This window comes from Adiantum capillus-veneris, chromosome 10 (assembly GCF_014529385.1).
Source record: "Adiantum capillus-veneris isolate H3 chromosome 10, ASM1452938v2, whole genome shotgun sequence".
Classification (NCBI taxonomy): Eukaryota; Viridiplantae; Streptophyta; class Polypodiopsida; order Polypodiales; family Pteridaceae; genus Adiantum; species Adiantum capillus-veneris.
Window position 1 is genome coordinate 151,205,357 of NC_140940.1, and position 18,978 is coordinate 151,224,334.

The 18,978-nt window shown below is 40.8% G+C and overlaps 1 protein-coding gene across 1 annotated transcript; it reads left to right on the forward strand.

The window, feature by feature from the left end:
- The first annotated feature begins 14,419 nt into the window (after positions 1-14,419).
- On the forward strand, positions 14,420-15,343 carry LOC147449873 (uncharacterized). Its single transcript, XM_086521643.1, has one exon. It carries the CDS (start codon positions 14,420-14,422, stop codon positions 15,341-15,343), a length of 924 nt encoding a protein of 307 aa, XP_086377769.1.
- The last annotated feature ends 3,635 nt before the right edge of the window (positions 15,344-18,978 follow it).

Below are 18,978 nucleotides of genomic sequence, written 5' to 3' on the forward strand. Positions count from 1 at the left end.
AGAAAATTATAGAAATTAGCATTGAAAGCATGTAGCACAAAATGCAAGGACAATCATCAAACATCGTTAGGATCATATTTTAAAGTCTACATGTAGATTTAACGCTAATCAATTAAAAAACAAATGGTACGAAAACTGCAAACATTCCACAAAGAGACCCATCAAAAGAGCCTTTAAGTACCTTAGCATGACGACATCACCGTCGGGAGCTTCGATATGGTAGCTAGTGGTGGAGATGCCATGACTAATGGTGAAGCAACGGTGCAAGGATATGAAGCTCCATTGATTAGGGATTATGCTTGTGGAAGCAATTTTAAAGTGTGTCTTAGCTAGAGGGGGATTTTATAGAGGGGTTTGTGACGTGGGGGGTAATTGCATGGCTTTTGCAATTTCCAGGGTCACACATCCTTTTTAAGGGATTTCCACCAACACATGTGATCTGCTTGCTTACTCCCTTAGGATATAGACTAAGCACTCTAGAGATCATTTCGATGCAGGTCATTTGGATTTCTGTCATCGAAACACAGTTTTCACCACAATATACAACATCACACTTTGGACCATGTGGAAGGCTTGTTGCACCCACATTCAAGGCTCTCAACCCTTCTTTATGTCCATCATTTTACCAAACATTTGGACATAGCTATTGCATACTCTTCGTAATCAATGGGATTCTTCAACCAGCTCCTCCAGGGTAGTGGAGCAACGTCAATGTGTCTTTCTTCACATATGGGCAAGATCATCAATTCTTTTTCGTTGAGATCATGGCACCATCACATGGCATTATGCACCCCACAATGGTTCCTTTACATTCATCATTCATACCACCTTGATGCATAAACCGCTCACACCTGGTTAGCCCACTTTTGTGCTTCCTCTGGGTTTTAGGCCATTGTGCATCTATAGAAGTCTCTTGTATACACACCTTGTTAACCCACTTTTGTACTTCCTCTGAGTGATAGGCCATTGTGAATCTCCAGAAGTCTCTTGTGTACGTAGAATACAACAACTTTTCTTGCCACATAGAGAGAGAGAGAGAGAGAGAGAGAGAGAGAGAGATTGAAGGAGTGAGAGATAGAGAAAAATAGAGATAGGAAGAGGTAGCAAGAGACAGAAGGGTAGAGAGAGAGAAGAGATAGAGGGAGAGAAAAAAAAATTTCGTTCCAAAAAGCTCGCTCTGAAAATTCCTTTTAGAAAGAGTTTTTTGGAGCGAGCTTTTTTTCTAGATATGATAAGTTGAGAAATATCATTAAAAAAGCTTACTCCAAAGCTCGCTCAAAAAGCATGCTCGAACAACAAAAGAGTTTTACACTAGACTAATCCAAAAAACAGAGCTCTAAAAATACCAACATTAAGAAAGCTATGAAGATTTTAACAAAGAAAATTAGTACCGTTGTGAGTAATTGCTACACTTTTAGCTTTGAAAAACATCATGTGCATGTTTTTTAAAGAGCTAATTCCTTAAAAAATTAAATTTGGGTCTTTCAACAATGTCCTTAACACTTATAATAATACCTTGTGAGCTCATACATTATAAAGAAGCCGATTTATCATGTTTTCAAAAGGATATTGCGTCAATGTCATAGATGTCACTAGTGCATTGGTTAGCCCAAATGGCATAACCAAGAACTCAAAATGTCTAAAATGGGTCCTAAATGCTATCTTCACAACATCTTCTAGTCTAATTCTAACTTGATGATAACTAGAACTTGGGTTTTTGAAAAACAATTTGACTCAAAGAGCTAATCAAACAACTCATCCATACATGGCATCAGTCGATACTTGTTCTTAATCGTTATTTGGTAAAGAGCCCTATAATCTATGCGCATCCACATAGATCCATTCTTCTTCTTTACCAAAAGAATAGGTGATGTCCACAGACCAAACTAGGCTTAATAAAGCCTTTGTTCAAGTATTCAGTTAACTGTTTTTCCACTTCCTATGCCTCGGAGTGTCTTTAATCTATAAGCAAGTTTACTTATAGGTTGTAAACCTGGCATAACATCAATGCCATAGTCTACTTCCCAAGATGGTTGCAAGCCATTTAGTAAATCACCAAGAAATACATCCTAAAACTCCTCCAATAAATTCATCAAAGCATGTATGTACTTTTTCTTAAGGGTCTCTTTTGACTTGGATTTTTCCATTTTAGAATCACATGCATGCCAAACAAGGTTCTCAAATAGTGGGTCTCGTCCAAGGCCATCGTTTTTACTATGCTTGTCTACACAAACATCACTTACAATGTCAATTACAAAAACATTATTTTTACTTTTATTTTTTTATTTACAACAAAAAAATATAAAAGAGGGTAACAAGAAAATACCTTTGCGGACTGCTCTATGTACCTCAATGGAAGAAATCCAAGGGGACACTACGATCACCTTGTAGGGCGATGACCCTACCACCATGCTCAAATTGTAGCATGCTATGCAAATAACTACAAAATAAACTAGGGCCCAAGCTATACAGCCACTCCTTGCTTAAGTATACATCTGCTCTAGCCAAGTGAATGCCCTACAAGTCAAGCGAAGCCTCGTAATGGAACTCCCAAAACTACAATATTCCACCCGGTCTTATCATAAATGTTGGCCAATCCAATAGTATACTCATGATCGCTCGTGGCCTTGGTCAACCTTAACTTCTTAACTAATGAGTAGTTTAAGAAGTTATGGCTAGCTCCATCATCTATGAAAATAGTGACTCTAGAGTTACCTATGGTGCCATACATGCACACCGTGTCAGAGATGTCAGCTAGGCTACCACATAGCTGGTGTCACTAAACAAGCATGACGCTCATCATAGTGGCACACACTCACCTCCTTGAACTCTGCGGAACTGAGAGGAAGCCTTTGCATTGTATGCAACTACCTAGAGGATTTACCATCTCTCTTGGGCTCATTGCCACTAGTGCTAGCTTTAAGCTTTGGGCATTCAGCCTTAACGTGCCCTACCTCATTATAACAAAAGTAACAATTTGCCTTTCATGCTTTAACGGAGCTCTCTTTTTTTAAAAATTTTGATCTCTCTTTTCTTTTTGATTGGTCGTAGCTTTTTAGTCCAACAACCACCCTCACTCCCTTAGTTCGTTCACTCCCCTTGCCACTCACTATTGAACCTTTTCAGAGACAAAACAGATAAGATTTTGAGCTTATGGCAAAATATAGAGGCTTGAAATGACCCTTCTAAATCTCCAACCCTTCTTGTCCCATCTTGCTTACCATGACACTTGATGTCATCATAAATTTGCGCATATTTGATTGCCTTGGATGAGTCGTTTGGCTAAAGAGGCTCAACATATTCAAGATAATATTTTATGAGGCCACTCTTGAAGCCCCGCAATGCCTGGAATTCATTAATCCTTTAAACTTGAATACTATCTCTCTATAGTGCAAGATGTACTAAGTTAGGGACTTGTTCTCCATCGAGCACTTGTCCCATAAGTCGTTGTTTCTCTCTTCCTCATTGCTCTAGAAGAACTCCTTTCAAAACATTGTTTTGAACTACGTCCACATGGCATGATGAGTAGTCAATCTCATTCACCACTTGTATACCTTACTAGTCAACAAGAAGCTAGCTTCTACGGATTGCATACAACTAGGCTATTTTTGCAGTGCATGAATGCTCAACCACTTTGCTAAGGACATATTCACCAGATCTTTGTTGCACTGTTTTTCCTTGCCTCCAAGCTAAGCAATTCTAAATCCTTGAGTAGGGATGAGGCATCTCTATGGATGGCCCTGTAGGCACATCGGCTTGGACTCCCATGACTACGGGTGAGGCTACACTCACTTGCATTATGGGAGTCCTCCTACTATGAGGAATGGGAGATCCTATTGAAGCAGCTGTCAATGCATCATCTAGGTGTGTGGAGATTCTCTAGATAGGTAGAGAGCAGTAACAAAACAATAAAGACAATACTAACAAAGATAGTGCAAAAGGACATCAGTGGGATGTAAAACTTCAAACAACATTATGGGCTTATAAGATTGCCTACAAGATCACCACTAGCGTGAAACCTTTTAGAATGGTATATGGGACAGAGGCAGTGGTTCAAATGGATTTTGCAATCCCAAGTCTCATGCTAGTAGTGGAGCATGGGATGGATTTCAACACAAATTTGAAGCAACGATTGGATGAGTTATTACATCTAGATGAAATCAGACAAAAAATCAAGGGTTAAGAGATCATTTTTGGTGGTAATTAGTCTCTAAGGGTGATTGTATAGAAGCCAAATTTTGTAACCCTAAAAAAAACTTTTGAATTAATCAAATCCTTGCGTTTACTGTGTGTCGGGTGAGAGAGAGAGAGAGAGAGAGAGAGAGAGAGAGAGAGAGAGAGAGGGAGAGAGAGAGGCCTTGTCTCTTCCATACTCGTGCTACAGAGCAGCCATTGTGAAGGCGACACCACCAATGGGTTAGCAACGATTAGGGTTGCACACGAATGTCGAGCTTGCCGGGTTTTTGTTCCGAGATCCCACAAGCTTTTGAGTGAGTTTTCTTGCTATCCGTGTGTTTGTTTGGTGATATCTTTGTACCGATAGATTCACGGTGAGTAGAGCTACATGTTAGGACCATACATGATGAGAAATGGTGACCTGTAATACACTGTCTGTCTTCATATGTGTTTGCTGCACGGAGGGGTTGCAGGTAGGAAATTCGGTTAGAGTCCATAGGGTAGTGAGCTCTTGGTACGTAGAGTGTGCCCTATGAGTTTTGTGGCAATTGGAGCACATTTGGTCTTGATTCGGAGAGTGTGAGCATTGTAGGTGGAGTTGCATTCATGAGCACATAGTATGTCCAGGTTTGATATCCTCGAGTCATGATTGTCTTAGAAGGTCAAGTAGGCGATTGACAACCATCCACTTGTTTCCATGCACCTATGGGTTGAGCTTCTTCCTTGGTTGACATTTAGTTTGTTGGTCTTGTTCTCGTTGTGCTAGCATTTGCTCGCAACATATCCGCCAACATTGGCTCTTGCAAGCTTATGACAGTAGGAGGAGGTATGAATCCATCCTTGAGGTAGTGGCTAATTGACTTTGATTCGGGCCTCAAATAAGCTTTCAACCATTTCTCTAAACTGGGGTTCAAAGGCTGTCCTGCTTGCCATCTCCTTCTCTAGAATTTTGGATGCCTTGATTATGAGTTGGAGAAGTTCATTAGTAATCTTTATGAGTTATCCGATTTTTGCCCCATCTTCATCTGAAATGTCTGTAAGGCATCCAATAGGTCATCCCCCTGATCCTTCTTTAGAGATTCATCCAAGACATGATTCCATGCAGTCCATTCTGTAGTAGGTCTCTATCTTGACATACTTTTGCTGATCAACAAGCTCAATGTATTTTGGGTAATGCTGAAAAGAAGCAAGGTAATTCATCTTCATTTTCCTAGTGATTTGAACCAGATGGTAAAGGCTCTTGAGATTCATTTCTTGCTCTTTAAGGGTCATTCTGGTCTTTGTCCCCCTACTAATAGTAGCATTGCTTTTCAAGAGTATCTTCACTTTTTGATCAAGGACTCCCCTAGCGATTTGCAGTTTGATAAGCATATCCTTGATCTGAGTCCTGGTGTCTTTCGTACATATGTATGTTGATATATCACCCAATATCCGCTTGTAACCCCAAAATCTTGAGATTGACTATTGATGGGTCCTTGATGTGTGGGTTAACAATAAAATCCTCATTTGTGAGAAACCACTCAAGCACACGGTCAAAGACTTGGACACAGCTTAGATGAGGTGGCAATTGATGAACATGTTGATCATGAAATCTCATAATCTTCTAGTCTTGAACCATTCTTCTCGCTCCTACAAATAGCATCTAGAACCTCTCTAGATCAATTTTACCATGAGAAATTCCTTCCTTAGTTTCTTATTTAGTGTAATCAGCTTGATTGAGCAATTTTGATATGAATTTGACTCTGAACTACAGTCAACCACATTATCTTTACGTTTATCATTGAGCTGATCTATTGGCCTATGTACTGAACAATAGCTTACTAGGTATTTGGCTGAACCGGATCAGACTGAGTCTGGTCTTTATGTTGAGTGCCTGACTAATTTTGTTGTTGAGTCTCGTGCTGTTGAACCTGACCAAGCTCTATCTCCACTTGCTCTATCGCTTGATCCATGTCTTTCAAAATCTTTTTTGATGTTTTCTTAGTCTTGCCCATTTTGGACTCCTGTGAACAATCTTATAGTAGATGATGAGTAAATGCAGGAAACCGTAGGAGTGTCAGGCTTGGTAGTGAATGCAGTGGAAGTGGAACGAGAGGGAGAGGATGTTGCACGCTCTAGAGGTTGTGTAGAAGGTGAAGGTACAAAGATCTCCATGGGGCAAGCTGCAGGTCGCACGAGTCATTGAGGGTAAAGTGTAGGATCGTGCACTCTATGCATAGTTATACATATTCTTGCCATGAATGCTCCACACTCTTGCTGCCTTGGTTTTAGGACCGCCACTTGGAACATGGCACCCATGCATTGGTTAGGGTGCATAATCATTTCCTTTGAGATTTTGCCAATGATTGTTTTATTTACTTTATATAATGATTGTTAAAATTGTTAGACTCTACTCGTTCTTCATGTATCTGAGTCTGAATTGGAAATACACCCAAACTGTCTATTGGTTTTGAAAAATTCTCTATTCCCTCTTGAACTAGTATGGCATGAAATAGATGTAGTGGTTCATTATCTAATTTTGAAATGGCTCTTGCGTTGGTGTCATTGGTACCTCATCTAATCTGGCATAATATAACTTTATCTTTACCCCATTGTAAACACCTAGCAACATTAATCTTGATAGATATCTCAACCTTATTGTGCCATTAGAAAACACCCAATCCACCTCATAAGGTCTTGACCATGAAATCTTTAGATTAGGCTTCTTGGGTCCTAACTTAGACTGATCAAGCAGTACCAAATCACCCTTTTCAAACTCTCTAACTTTGATCTTGTTGTCATGCCAATGCTTCTTTCGTTGTTGAACCACTTCATGTTCCAGTATTGCAAAGTTCACCTAAGTATTGAACAAGCTCATCCAAATTGCATTTTGAAACGCTATGCTTAGGGTCCAAAGCCTTATAGAGTATCCTGCTTCTCATCAAAATTAAATAATACAAAAGTGGTGTAGCTTTCCCGTGTTCACCCATCAACACTCCCCCCTCCTTGTCCATGTTGTCCTTGACATGACAGGTCTTTGTCTTTGGCGGGTCTTCTTTGGGTTGAATCTTAGCTCAATAGAACCTCGGTGGTTTGATCATCTTCAAGTATGATTCATATTTTATATTGTCGATGCTCACCATTGGTCCAAAAATTTTGCTTTCATAAGTGAAAAAGCCTATATAAAAAGCCTCTTCAAAGGCTTGCATGTGATAGCTTGGTAAAAACATCACTCTCTGGAAGAAATGGTGTAGCACTTGTGGCAATGGTTGGGTAGAGAGGTTGTAAGCCAGTTTGTGGAGGGTGTTGCCCGTGGATAGTAGACTTGAGGCTGTAGCTTTATGCGGCACGAACACTTCGATGCAGGCTAGCAGTGTTTTGTATATTTTTCTAAGCATTACACATGTCAAGTCAGGAGAGCTAGTGAAAAGCTTAATGGCACCCATGAGGGTTTTCACCATATAAGTTCCACTTATTCTCTCTCTTTCTTTGGGGTGGTGGAAGCTTAGGATAGTTAAGCCAATTGGGATGTTTCTCTAGTAATCTAGAGTGGTCCTTCAAGGTTCTCATTCTTGGTATAGGGCAAAAGGAAACATCATCCCGAACTAACTTTGGCGCATCAACCAGACATACAAGGTATGTTGGGTACTTGTAGAGCCAACCTTTTTGCCAGTTAGGCTGTGAATCCACTATTCTTTTGGAGACTTCTTGATCTTTGATATCAGCATCAAAGAGAGGTGGTGTCTCCTCTGCCTGGATGCCCTTCTTCATTGTTATCGCTTCATATTTAAGTGAAGGGTAGGGAAGGGATGGTTGCATCCATTCCTCTCTATTTACATTTGCATCAAGCTTTAGGACACCTACAAAGTGTACCATCCTCTGCTCCCATTCTATTGCGGCTTTAGCACTATCTTCAGTGACTTTATTTATTAAACTGTGGAGGCGGGCCTCTTCTTCTATAGTTAGCACATGTCCTTCTTCTTGGATTTGTGGAGATATCTCCATTAATACGAGTTCGTCTGAACTTTTTGGTAGCTCCATAGGCTCTTGCTAGGCATTGACTCCAGAGTCACTTGGACCTGGGTTTGTAGATTGGCCCTGTGTCTGCTCTACCTCTTGTCTTAGGTATGCTAGTTGTTGTTGCACCTCCTCATCTCTTCTTGTTGCCTCTTCTACATTCTTGAGCAGTAGCTCCTGCATTGTCTCCAATTGTTGCTTTACCTTGTGTTCTCTTTTTGGAGCTCTCAATGTTGTGCTTTTAATCTTTCTTCCACTGCCAAAGACCCTTCCGCAATATGGATTCTTTGTCTTTGCTCTAACTTTAGTTCCCTTTGTAGAGCTATGATCTGGGCTTCCAACGCTTGTACAGCCTGATTATCTACTCCTGTGTTTTCTCTAGCGGCCCTGGTTCCTCTTAACCTTTGTATGGTAAGCCCTTGGGGCTCTAATTTTTCTTTCAGCTCCATAATCTCATCCCTAGATGATGCCGGCTCATCCTTAGTATTGTCTTTTTCCTCTTGTAGCTTTGCAATTTCCTTTGACACTTCGGGTATTTGTAGTGTGAGGGTGTCTCTTTTAGCGTCAGCTTCCTGTAATGCTTTTCTTTGTGCATCTTGCTCTCTCTCATCACTTTTTTCTCTCTGAATATATCTTTGCAACGCTCTTTCAAGGTTTTCATCATGTTCTCCTCTCTTGTTTTGATCATACTATTCTCTTCAACTACAAACATGGATCTCATCATAAATATGTCTAAAATCTGGTGGGCAGCTCTAACATCTTCTTCATTAGCTGCCACCACACTCCTTGCTGTAGGCTCTGGCAGTGGTCCAACTAAGGGGACTTGGTGGCCCATACTTAATAGTACTCCCATTGGAGGGGACGCCATGGTTTCTCTAGGGGTCTCCATTGCGGCACTAGTGGTAGGACTGCTGGCTTAAACCCTGGTACTTTGGGCAGTGATACATGCACTTCAGGTGCCCTTTCTTATGTACTTTGGTTCTGAGATGCTGGTGGTGTTGCACTTCTTCCTTCAGCCTTTGTGTCTCCTTTTTCTTCTTTTTCTTCTTGTGCGTCTGGCTGCTCTTGTAGCTTCTTCTTAATGTCTTGGACTTCCTCAACGGTAAATGGCTCTAGATTCTATTGTTCAATCACCCACTCGGTCTCTTCATAGGCCCTGACATAGTGGTCAAATTTGTCCTCCAAGGGTTGAAAGGAACTATCCCCCATTTTCTTTGGGTCTAGCACCTAGTACTCTTCAAAATCCCCTTTTAGTGTCGCTCGGCCCTAAGCTGCTCTATTAACCTTTCAATACGGGCCACCTTCTAACTGTTGGTTTTTGGTCTTTCCTCCATGGTCATCACAACTTTCCCTTTCTTCTTTGGTGGCACCTTCTCCATATCTTCTTGCACTGTCTCCAGCTTTCTCCTGAGCCATGTAGAGATAGGTGATGCTACTCTTGTAGAAGATTCATCTTCTGTATCTTCTTTTAGTCTTAGTGTTTGGCGGCTAAGTCAACAATGGCCAAACGGACCGGTCAAAGATGCTATTTACTATTTTTAGTAAATGCTAACGAGGCCAGATGATGCGGATGCGAAGAAAAGATGAAGATGAAGCAAATACAAGCAACAGATGCAGAGAAGAGTTGGAATTGATGACTATCTATGGAGTTACGGTCACAATTGACGGTCACTTAAGTTTTAGGATTTTCCGTCAAATGACTGCAAATGCGGGTTGTAATTATGTTTTGGGCTCATCAAGAATTCCAAGTTGTAAACATTGAGCTATATTTAGATCCTAGGTAGTGCAGATAGCAGATTAAGTGAGTTTGGCCATTTGGGTGCCCGGCCACTTCTAAAAAGCCTAGTGAGTATATAACTCAAAACACACAATGTGAAAGGGGATTCTTACTCACTTGAGATAAGCTTTGTGAAGAAGGAGATGGCGATGGAGTTCTTGAGCTTTCTACGTGCGTACATGGACGATTCGGCCTCATGCCAATAGCTAAACTCTAACCTCTTCTCTCTCATTTGCTCATGGTGTAATCAATGCTTGATTAATCAAAGATTAGTGGATGATTTGTTGATTAATCTCTCTCTTTTTCATATTTCCCTCTTGTTTAAGCATGCTACTAAGTGTGTGTAGGCTTGTGTAGAGTGTTGGTGCCCGGTGTGGTCATTCAATGCTATTCTATGCTCATTGTGTGCTTGATTAGAGTTGGATTAGTGATTGATTAGAGTGTAGTGCGTGATTAAGCTTGTGTGTGAGAGATTAGGCCGAATGGTAGAGTAAGTAGTGTGCTCACTCCTCGTAGCAACATCATACCCGCTCCGTAGCTTTCTTTGTGTGTAGGTTTCACCTTCTAATCCTCCATTTGGCACGCACAAGCCACTTGTGTGTTTCCATGCCCTAGCCGAATCCTACTCCTCGGATTGACATTATGTTGATGTCCTCCCTATGCTAGGATGACGTCCCAACATTGGCGCCGCTGCCGAGGATCGATAGCCTAAGCTAGAGGTGCCATTGGTGTGATTAGGAGACACTAATTTCCCTAATTTTTTTGTTAATTTTGTTAGTTTTTAGATTAGGTGTGTTGATTAATTGAGTGGTTTTTAGTGTGATTAGTGCTTGGGTTAGCATTGATTATGCTTAGAACATCACAAAACAACCCACACACATCATTAGTTCTTGATTTTGATCACTAATTTTGACCATCAAATTCACTAATTTTCCCTAACTTTGATGCTAATTTCCCGTTGATTGATAAGTGTTTTTTGTACTACACACAATTAGACAGTGAGTAGGGTGTATAGACAACATGCCTATGTGATCCACACACTCATATCCTACTCCATTTGTGCGCAAATCGTAGCCGAAATCACCTATTAATCACTAATTTTCACTAATTTCATTCACTAATTATTTGGGCATTTTGCAAAGTGCTGATTTGTATTGATTATTTGATGCATGTCCATGATGATTATGTGTTTACATTCATGCTAAACGATGCTACACATTGATTTTTGTGTTGGTTGTGTGTAGGTGCTTTTACGGGATCACACACACACACACACACACACACACACACACACACACACACACACACACACACACACACACACACACACACACTAGTGTGTTGGGCACTAATCAAGTGCTTAATTGCTAATTTTGTGGCTAATTAAGGTGCTGAAATTAATGCTAATTTTTTGATTTTATGTGAAGGTTTGGTTCATAAACTATGTGCATTCGTAAAATGCAAAACTAGGTGCGGTTTATGCCTGCTTGCGTATAGGTGAAAGTGCCTAGTTTGGGGCTGTTTTGGAGTCAAATTTGCTTATGAGAAGCATGTGATTGCTTGTGGTCATCAATGAGTTATGGTTATGATTTTCTAATTCCGTTGTGACGCCGAAATGCTGCCGAAATTCGGTCAAATTTGGTTATGTATGCTTATGTGCATGATTTGATGCAAAAAGCGTGTTAATGATTGATTAAATTTGAGATTTGGATGCTCGAATTGATGTTTAATTGATGCAAAATGCTGTTTTGAGTGCGATTAGTCATCGTGCAAGAGAGGGTGATTTTTTTGTTCATTTAAGCGCAGTTTCGAGACGATTTGTATGCTTAAAGAATGATGTTTTGTGCGATTTTGATTAAGTAAGTGATCAATTTCTACATTTCGATTGCTTGATTGCGAACGTTTAGGTCGATGGGTTGATCTAGAATTTTTGGGAATTTTCTGGTAATTTTGGTAATTTTTGACAATTTTTTGCTAATTTTTATCCAAATGTGCTAATTATACTCAGAAAATTGATAAATCGCCTAATTCAGGTAAATTGTGGAGTGCCGGGGCAAATTTTCTTGTTTTCTGAGTGTTTTTGCGTGATAGTTTAATTTTTTTTAACGTTTTTAGGTTTTTGTTTGATAAGGTTTGATTTTTTATTTATTTATATTTACGTATTTTATTATTTTTCTGTGTTTTGTCTATTTTTGTTTGTGTTTTTGTGATTGTTTTGTGTTTTTTCTTATTTTTGTGTGTTTTTTATATTTTATGGTATTTTCTTTATTTATTATATTTTAATCGTGGTTTTTAGTAATTTTATGCATGTTTTGATTTTTTTGTGTGTTTTTTAATTTATTATTTGTGTTCATTTTTGTATTTTTGTATGTGTTTTTTGATTTTTTGTGAGTCTTTTTGAATTATTGTATGATTTTTGAAATTTTTAGTGTATTTTTGTATTTATTTATTTTTATTTATGTGTGTTTTATTATTTATTTGTGTGATTTTTTATTATTTTTTGTTTTTTTAATTAAAAATAAATATTTCTTTTAAAAAATAAAAAAATTATACTCACCCGTCTCCCGCTCCCGCGTTGACCAAAGCTAGCTTGCCCGCCTGCTGTCTCGCCGCGATCCGAGCTGAACCGCCGCTCGCGCCGTGATTCGCGCTGAGCCTGCTTGCCATTATGCGGCCCTGACCTACCTACCTACGCGCTAAGCCCGACTCTGCCTTGCTTTTATACGTGTGCGCAAAGACATCCTACGCTCCCTGCCTTGCTTTCGTACGTGTGCGCAAAGACATCCTACGCTCCCTGCCTTGCTTTCATACGCGTGCGCAAAGACATCCTACGCTCTCTGCTCCCGGCCAAGACATCCTACGCTCTCGCGGGCCCTTGCCTTCATATGGCCTCACACGCTCACTGCCCGACGAGTCTTGCTACGCGCTCGCGCTCCCTCTCACTCTTGATACGTGGCCAGGGTCCCCTCATCATACGCCCGGTGGGACCACGATGTCGTAAACACAACAAGGGGCTAGTGTCACCCAACACAGTGAGGCTGAGTCTGAACTCTGGAGGAGGAGTCTGAGCTCTCTCTCTCTCTCTCTCTCCCTCTCAGTTTTCACGTTCCCGAGACTGCAGCCGCCAATCAACCCGGCTTTTGAGGCTCAACGGCGTCCAAACACACACATTCAGGCTCAAGCCTCGGCAGCTCTTTTTGCGCGCTCTGGGCCTCTTCTGCTGCGACTTTGGCGTTTTCACAAGCCCGCTTCTCCCTCGTCTTCCAGAATCTGGCTCCTGAGTCCTGACTGAGCACAAGCAAAAAAAAAAAGAAAAGCCGAACCCACACACACACGCCCTGGAGGCTCTCAGGCTTCAGCTCACACTCACTACGGCGCGCTTACTGCCACACACACACAACTATAATACACAGATTTTCTGCGGTTGGGGGGGGCCATCATCAGAGCCATGCTCATCACATATGTCACACACACCTTTTCTCTCACGCTGCAAGCATGACCCTGCAAGTCTTGCGGAATCACAGCGGCCCTGAATCAACGAAACATATTGCTTCCTTCTAGCAGCCCTGGCCCCCTCTCTTGTTGAGTCTCGAGTCCCTGCTCCACTCGGAAACTGGGGATTGTACTGCACCGAGCCTTGTTGCATCATTTACCTTACAACTTGGCTGAGGCTCACACTCCTTCAAACACACACAGAGCCATGGCGTGTGCAGTGATGGCCGGGCTCGAGGGATGCTCGAAACGGCAGAGCGCGTTGGCTAGCTGCAGATAGTGCCCGGGGCCTGCATTCGACCTGGTCAGCCCCATCCCTAATTGCCCATCTTCGACATTTCCGGCCTTCACGACACACCTTTGCAACACCTGCTATGCAGCTCCAACACATACACATACACTTGGACTCGTCGTACGCGTAGCTAACACTTGCTGCAGTAATTGGTAGTGGCCATAAGGAGGCTGGAAATTGAGCATTGCCAGGCAGCATTTTCCATGCAAGTCATCAAAAGAGCAAATTGAAGCGAAAAAAATTGAGTGTGCCAGGGATAAGAGTAACAGTGAGGCCCGAAAAGCAAAAGTTGCGGACATATACACTTCAGAAGTCGGATGACCTATGGTCACCTGCGTGGTGGTTTAATTTAAATTAAATGCCATATAAAGTGTGCTATCAACATGCAAATTGAGTTTTAGTTCACGTCAAAAGTACTTTGCTAATCTACAATTTTGCAGATTAAGAGCAAATTTCATAGCTCAATCAACTGAAATCGAGGTATCACAAAGGCGAGTAGTCGTTGCAGTACAGTGGTAAGTATCTTGCCAACTAGTGCTACAGCTATACAGGTAGATCAGATCGTCGAGATCACAGCTAAGCCTAGCAGAGAGCTTTGAATTAGGAAAACCACTGGTCACCCGTGGGAGAGGCTAGAAAAAGGGAATACAAGTGCTCAACAGGTCAGTAACAGGGTTGAAAGAAAAATGGAGCAGCAGATGCAACAGCCACAGTCAATGGCAACATCGGCAAATCAAAGCAGTTATGATGCAGCTTCAAGCTCATTAATAACAGTCAAATCAGTTGGCGTCAGGTTGGAGTTAATAGGTCATTTCAAAGACTTTCCATGCTACATGGATGATGTAGACAATCGCTATCTAAAGTCCAAGCAAAATGTGATGAAAAGCCCGACAATACAGGTTGTGGAAGTAGACGAAGCTACCAACATGGCTAATTCACAAAAGAACCTAATGGAAGATTGTTTAGGATCGGTGTACATGAAGCTCAAACCAGGTAGTGAGTTGGACATAATAAAATTGCACAGGCAAGATCTTCCAGAGGTTAGCAGTTGTCGAGTCACTGTGCACTTGATAAAGTCAAATTACAAGGACAAAAACTGTAGCAGTCTCTATAGAGATATGGAGGGTAGATGGTACAAAGCAGAAACACCTCAACAAGCGACGGAAGAGCCAGATCAATGCTTCATAGCTCAACAAGATAGTTCAAAGTTGGGTTACAAATACATGTCGACAAGTGGTAATATTTACCGCTTGATAATGAGCTTACCTTTAGCTTCCAATGTAGATACAGTGGTAGCTCAGAACAGAGAAATCACTCAAGAGACAGGGCCTACTATAATCAATCTGCCAAAAAATGAAGACACAGTCAGCAAGAGGAAGGAATTCCTTGAAGCCATGTGTAAACGACAGTTGCCTTCAACCACTTCAGAAGTCAACAAGCAACCTGAACCAATAGCCCTTCATTGGATCCACGAAACGAGATGGAAAGATCCAATTTATGTAGATTCTGATGGACAAAGATGGGTTCAAGTCACGCGGGTAAGGACATTTAGCGAGTCAGTTCCTAGGACACTATGGGCAATGGCGTTGCATTGGAGACAAGAGCTATGATATAGATCGAAGATGCAGTGAATTAGATCTTATTGCAGATAAATTCTCGGAAAGAGCTGCAGCTTTCATCTTGTACCTTCAACTCCACAAGACCAAATTGAGCAACGGACACATGACGAAATGATATCTAACATGGTAAATATTGGTCACACTGCCACTATTGCACAAAGTCAATCACTAAAAGATAGGGAAGTGCACTTTAAAAGCTCTAGGCTTTCATTGACACATGATCAGACTTTGAATTTGTATGAGCACAATTCAACTCCTTTCATTACACAAATGAGTGCCACAACACAACATTCACAGGTACAGAACACTACACATGCACCACAAAATGTACCAACACAAACACACGTACAATCAATGGAAGAATCAGCTATTGAGTTAGCACGACTTCACAAAGACCTAGCTCAATCACCTGAGCTAGATGACAAAGCTAGAATATCCACATTTGGCATAAGAAAGATACCTCTTACAGATAGGGAACACTCTCGGATGGGGGGAGTCCAATCTCCACCTCACTTATTGCAATCAGGACAACCCTATCAACTGCAAACAGCAAAGGAGAGTCACAATACTCTCTTACAATTCAACGGACAACAGAAGCCAAATACATGATCGAATCGACAACATAGTCCTAAGACTATACAGAAGCCACAGATAAAGGATCACATGTTGATAATCGACATAGAATTAAAGTTGGTCACTGAAGCAGGGCCTGAAACAACCATCTACCAGGGTTATAATGGAAGCTATTACAAGCTTCTTGAGAATGCCACAGTCGAAAAAGATAAGGGCAATCAGTCAAAGCCAGCGTCAGTGTTGGTTTTTAAGTATCTACATGTCATGCTGATGACATATTTGATCCAAGATATTATGAACAGATACCTCGACCAGGTATAGAAAAAATAGGAATAGATGTGCATTGCTACGAATGTGGCATTGATAATCTAATACCCAATTGCCCATTAAAGATGCACTTAGATATGATGAAGCAGCAAAACGAAGATAGTATCAGACTGCAAGCAGCAGAATCATTAAAGCAGACGTCTCCAAATAGAAAGTCTCCAGAAAGAAAGCATATCTTGTCAAAGGATACCAGGGACAAACTGATGACTAAAATATTGGAGGTCAAAGGCGTCAATGATATTTCGATTGAAAATCAAGCTGCCAAAAAAGATCAGCTAAGATGGTCTCAAATAGCTTGGAATTTTTCAGGCATGAAGTCGAAAGATCCGACAAAGATGTAGCGGACGATCCAATGTCATAGGAAGTGGATGAAGAAATTATCTGAGACCCAGAACCAGAGCAGGTACGGGCAGTCAAGGACTTGCCACTGAAGATTTCAACAAGCAGAAATGTGGAATCAAAGATTCATGTGGAATCAAAGATTCATGTGGAATCAAAGATTCTACATAATAATGCTAATAGCACAGATAGTTCATCGCTAATGAATGTACCTCAGAATTCAACAAAGCCAGAGATCAAGTCTCAAAGCCAAGAAACAGACATCTCAATGTGTTCAAAGGCAGACTTGAATCAAAAGGCAGAGGCGGTCATAAAGTCAGATCCTAATATTGTATCGCCAATGGAAGATGCCACAGAACCAAAGGTGACACAAATCACAATTAACTTGAACAATCAGAAGCAAATGGTGCATCAAGCACATGAAGCCTATCAAAAGACCTACAAACATATCAATAAAGAGCAATGTGAACCAAAGGCCACGATAAGCATTGCATCTGGAGAAAAGAGTCAACATACTTCTGTCCAGCTGGCAGAGGAAATTAAACACTCAAACAGATTGTCAAAAATAGAGGCACAAAGGACTGTTCAAGTCAGTTTAGATGCAGAAGTCACCAAAGCATGTCATCCACAAGCAAAGAAGTCCAACAAGGAGGTCACAAATGCAGCTAAACAATCAACGCGAACAGCTGTGGATTCAACACCCCAGTGAAAAATAGACCAACAATCTAGACTAAAGTATAAAAAGGTCTTTCAGCCAAAATACCCAACCCAGAGTAAACAAAGACACAAGCAGCACATCAAAACCTATGTTGCGGCCAATGACATCAATGTCAAAGATCCAGTTTGGGTAAATGATCCTAGTCCAAACAATTCAGGTAAAGAAATGGGATGGATTGCCTCCCAGTACAGCTTAGAAGAGCAAGGCTACTACAGTTGTCATCCAAATGTTTGGTTACCTAAACCAAAGATATCAGGCTATACAATAGAAAGTGGCTTCACACCAAAACAACAAACAGGTAAATCAAGATCAAATTCAACTCAAAATAGCAGATCGAACAACAGGGCTAGAAATAGGTTCAAAAACGATTCTCAATCTAGAAGGCCTACATATCTTCAAGGGAATTTACCAACCGTGATTCTCAAAAATGGCAAGGAACAGATACAATTGAATACAAAAGTACATACAAAAATATTTGTGCCATCAAATATACTTCAAGCACAGGGATATTATAAAGGACAAAAGAAAATCTGGCTACCCAAGGCACCAAGACCAGATTTTACACAACTTGAAGATAATTACAGCTACAAACACTGACAAATCAAGGATACAGGTCCAAAACGTCAATATGTCTTCTGTAAAAATAAGCCAGATACATATGGGTGCCAAAGCAGACAAATGAGCAAAAGAAGATTGAAGTCATCTCCCGCTTCCAACAAAATGAAACTAGCCAATCTTCTCAGATAATGGACCAAAAGTTAAAACAAGCAATTTTGACAACCAAGGTCACCCAGGTATGGCAGAAAAAACCTACTTTGCCAATATGGTCCTTTAATAACCCTCTTTTTGAGGATGTGAGCTCTAAATGTCTAGATATATACTTTGTTGAGAGCTCAAGGCAGTAGTCAAGTCAAAAAAAAAATGTCAAGAGTCGGGCAGCTGAGCCGATAAATGAGCAAAGTGTTAGACCTAAGCTTCAAGTCCTAATATTTTTCTGTGGTCTATGAGTCTAGCTAATTAGGCTACAGCTCAAGCTGGAAGAGTTGAGCGTTATTATATCAACTCGCTCATTCTGGATAGGTGAGCATAGTCAATCTATCATTTTAATCATGGTGGAGAGGCGAAGTGTTCAAAACAAAACACACACGCACTTGTGCACATTAGGAGAGTGGAAACCATTGCATCAAACACCCTTCTCAAGAGTAGTGGAAGCTAGTAAAGTGAATTTAATTTACTAACTCTGAGGAGCACCCATCAATACTCTTCTCTCGCACAGCATAATCTTACCCATGCATAAATCTGTGCAAGCATATCGAATGTCCCATAATTGGACATTTGCATTATGCACTCTTTATTGTTCCACCCATACACTCACCTTGCAGGTACATGGAGCAACAAAGCAACTCCAGACTCAAGGCAGATCATCGACCCTTTTCAAGGGACAGAAGGCTTAAACAATTCACTTTCACGTCATTTATATAATAAGCCCACTCAATTCAGTCCCTCAACACCCATCATTGTATATTCCCATAATAAGATCACATACCTTTGGACACTTTTTCCCTTGAGGTTTTTCCCCATTGGTAATCCAGGGTTTCCAGACCCTAACGTACTATACCTAACCTTTTATTTTGCTTTATTCCCATAATAACTCAAGCCAATTGCTTTT

What these genes read in the sequence shown, in the direction of transcription:
- LOC147449873 (XM_086521643.1), top strand. Translation starts at nt 14,420, where the DNA reads ATGGAGCAGCAGATGCAACAGCCACAGTCAATGGCAACATCGGCAAAT.